The sequence below is a fragment of the Oryx dammah genome, unplaced genomic scaffold, assembly GCF_014754425.2.
Source record: "Oryx dammah isolate SB20612 unplaced genomic scaffold, SCBI_Odam_1.1 HiC_scaffold_23, whole genome shotgun sequence".
NCBI classification, from domain to species: Eukaryota; Metazoa; Chordata; class Mammalia; order Artiodactyla; family Bovidae; genus Oryx; species Oryx dammah.
In genome coordinates, this window is record NW_024070207.1 from 50229110 (window position 1) to 50232544 (window position 3435).

At 44.4% G+C, this 3435-nt stretch overlaps 1 protein-coding gene across 1 annotated transcript; it reads right to left on the reverse strand.

The window, feature by feature from the left end:
- Positions 1–1146: 1146 nt before the first annotated feature.
- On the reverse strand, positions 1147–1745 carry LOC120881562 (spermatid nuclear transition protein 4-like). The gene is made up of 2 exons (XM_040265287.1): positions 1623–1745; positions 1147–1410 (listed from the first exon to the last, which is right to left on the reverse strand). The coding sequence occupies exons 1-2, from the start codon at positions 1743–1745 to the stop codon at positions 1147–1149; spliced, it is 387 nt and encodes a 128-aa protein (XP_040121221.1).
- Positions 1746–3435: the final 1690 nt, after the last annotated feature.

The following is a 3435-nucleotide window of genomic DNA, read 5'->3' on the forward strand; positions in this document are numbered from 1 at the left end:
GTCACCATCTGCAGTGATTTTGGAGCCCCCCCAAATAAAGCCTGACACTGTTTCCACTGTTTCCCCATCTATTTCCCATGAGCTGATGGGACTGGATGCCATGATCATTTTCTGAATGTAGACCATTGCCTGCCCTGAAAAGAGACAGCTGCCACTGACCTGCCCTTGGAAAGCCACTTCTCCAATCATGTTCCTTATAAAGTGGGCTAATCGGTGTTGCATTTGTGGCTTCCTATAACCATTACTTTAGTCCTTCAGTTCAGTTCAGTTCAGTCGCTCAGTCATGTCTGACTCTTTGCGACCCCATGAATCGCAGCACGCCAGGCTCTCTGTCCATCACCAACTCCCGGCGTTCACTCAGATTCACGTCCATCGAGTCAGTGATGCCATCCAGCCATCATCCCCTGTCGTCCCCTTCTCCTCCTGCCCTTATGGACCTATCAGTAATTTTTGGTAGAGAGAGATCTTTTGGCCTTTTGGAGGACCTGTAGTTGCTGACGTCATAGGGTGAAACGTCACCCATACTTCTAGGAAGCTGGGTGGCCTGGAAGTGATTTGTCTATTTCTTGGAATGATACTGCCATCTACATTTGCTGGAGAAGGAAATGACAACCCACTCCAGTATTCCTGTCTGGGAAATCCCGTGGACACAGGAGCCTGGTGGGCTATAGTCCAGGGGGTCACAAACAGTTGGATGCGCCTGAGTGACTGCACACAACACAGACTTCAAATCACACATTCTGGTTATCTACACTCTGCCATGCCCCTCCTCCAGCCACCTACTAGATACAAAAACAGTGAGCCCTTCTAGGTCTTGCTTGTGGATTGAAGTGTTGAAGAAATTTGTCTTCAGCACTCAGTCCTGAGGCCTTCCGTCCCCCCACTGTGTGGTTAACTGTGATTCTGCCAGTCTGGCCCCCAACCCTGCAGAACCCTCCTCACACAGTCATCTCTTCCCTTCCTTCCCTGCTCCTCCCAACCACCACCCCCCCCTCCCCACCACCACCACCACCCCCACCACCACCACCACAAGAGAACTCGGAGAAACACACGAAACTTTTCACAAGTTGATTTTTATTGAATTACCATCAGTGTACCCTGTTGCTGTAAAATTCAATGTGTACACACTTGGCAATTTCTCAGACTTCATGGATATTTCTGAGGTCCCCAGTCGCACTCTGAAGTAACCTGGCTGCCCAGGTCTTTACTTCCACTGATGGGTTTCTGCACTTCCTCTTGGTTCTGCTCTGGATCATTCTGATGCAGTGTCTCATTCAACCGGTGATAATGGCCGAATCTTGTTGATTGTCTAGTTTTCTTCGTTCTTATAGAGTTGGTAGGTTTTTCAGAGACGTTTTTACTCAAAGTCCTTTGAAGGTTTTTCTTAAACTTTGTGGCTTTCTTCAGTGCCTGGAAGGACAACAGGACGACAGAGTGAGGCCAAAAAGACAGTGGTTTAGGGGGTAGAAAATGTGATACTGACAGAATGGGAGAGTTCATGAGAAGGAGGCAGGGATGAGGTACAGTGGGGGTGGGGTATGAGCCAGGCAGGGCAAAGGTAAGATTCTTGGGGGAGAGGGAATCAGTGAAAAAAAAGAGTAGCTTGAGTAGGGTCATCTTACTTTGCCACCATTTTCGGATTTGGGTTGACCGGGAACCTTCTTCATCCTCCCCTGTTTGGAACTTGAGGTTGGTTGGTCTGTCTCTGTATTAGGCTCTGATGGTTTTCTGGACACCTTGGCCATATTGAAGCCTCCCAGTGGTCTACCCCAGGCCTACTGACCACGCTATATATATGGCTCCCCAGAACAATGAAGGGGCCACACCCTTCAGTTTTGATTGGTCAGCAAGGCACTCCTCTAGCCAATGGTGGCTATGGAGGGGCTTGGACATCACAAAGCACAAATTATGACATCTCTGTGTATAGGACAGGATGTAGGGGAGACCAAGATGTAGCTTAGACATTTCAGCAAATCATTCCTGACACCTCAGAGGGTGGGAATGGGGGGGATGATAATGAAGCAAAGATGGCTCAGTTAATAGAGAAGGGGCTTTCTTTAACACGCCAACAGTCTTCCTAAGCAGAACTGCCATCCTGCCTCATATCCCCATGTTAAATTGTGGTGGTACATATGCTAGAGAAAGAATCTTTTCCTCCGAGCTAGTCTCCAAGGCTCTGTCCTACTGAGTGGTTTGTTCTGATATCTCCCACCCTTAATTATTAGAGTTTTCGATATTTTACACAAAATCCCTCCAAAAGCTATATAGTTGAACTTAAGTATTGTTAGAGCTATGAGCCTTACAAACTAACAAAAAGACATTTCTCATGGATAAGCATCTCCTTACCTAGAGCAACTGGCATTAAAGCCTGCTAATTTTGATTAAATTATTTCTACCAGCTCTGCAACTTAAAGACAGGGATTAGAATTAACTGCCCAGTCATGAAGGTTGCTTTTATTTTTACTTTTATTCTATTCTTGGACTCTAGCCATATTATCATCATTGAGTTTTACAACGTTCTTTCTCTTATATTTTTTTCTGTTTTTCTTTCATCCTGGAGTACACCACTCATTTCCTTCCCACCATTAGGCATCTGCTCTATTATGTCTGAATTTCACCCTCACGTATGTTTGTACTCCTGTGAAATATATAGCCCTGTTAAATATGTGTGTGTTTGAATGTGGTGCATTGTGCCATAGTTCTTGTTCTGTTTCTTACCTTATACTTTGAAGCTCAACTTATGCAGTTCTCTGTTTTCCTAGTTCATTGTTTCTAATACTGCATCATGTTCCATTAGAATGAATATCCCATGTATCACTTGTTCATTCTTTCCTCTCTTGAAGGACTCTTATGTTTACTTTCACTCCTCTGCCACAAGCAACGTTATAAGAAACATTCTCATTGATGCCCCTTTATGGATTTCTGCATATATTTTCTGGAATATATACTCAGGAATAGAATTTCTATGTCATAGAATATCCTTAGTCTGTTCAAGCTGCTACAAAAGAACACCATAGACTGCTGGCTTAAACAACAAACATTTACTTCACACAGTTCTGGAGGCTGGAAAGCCAAGAGTAGGATGGCAGCATAGCTGGGTTTTTTTACTAGGACCTTCTTCTTGCTGATGTTATCACATGGCCTTGCTCAGTGGGTACACAGAGAGAGAGAGGACTATCCTCTGTCTCTTCCTCTTTTTCTAAGGCATTAACCCCATCATAAGACCCCCATCTTCATGACATAATTCAACTCTAATTACCTCCCCAGAGCCCTACCTCCAAATGCCATCACAGGTAGAGGGTTAGAGTGTCAAGTTATGAATTTTGGAGGGATACAAACATTCAGACTATAAGCAATATTTTTTTCTAAATATTGCCAGCTTGCTCTCCAAAATGATGGTACCAAATCTATCTACCCAATAGAATGCTGTATTAC

Excerpts from the sequence above, each read along its gene's own strand:
- LOC120881562 (XM_040265287.1), bottom strand. The coding sequence starts at position 1,745 with ATGGCCAAGGTGTCCAGAAAACCATCAGAGCCTAATACAGAGACAGAC. Across the intron at positions 1,411-1,622 it reads AATCCGAAAATGGTGGCAAA|GCACTGAAGAAAGCCACAAA; the intron begins GTAAGATGACCC and ends TTGTCCTTCCAG.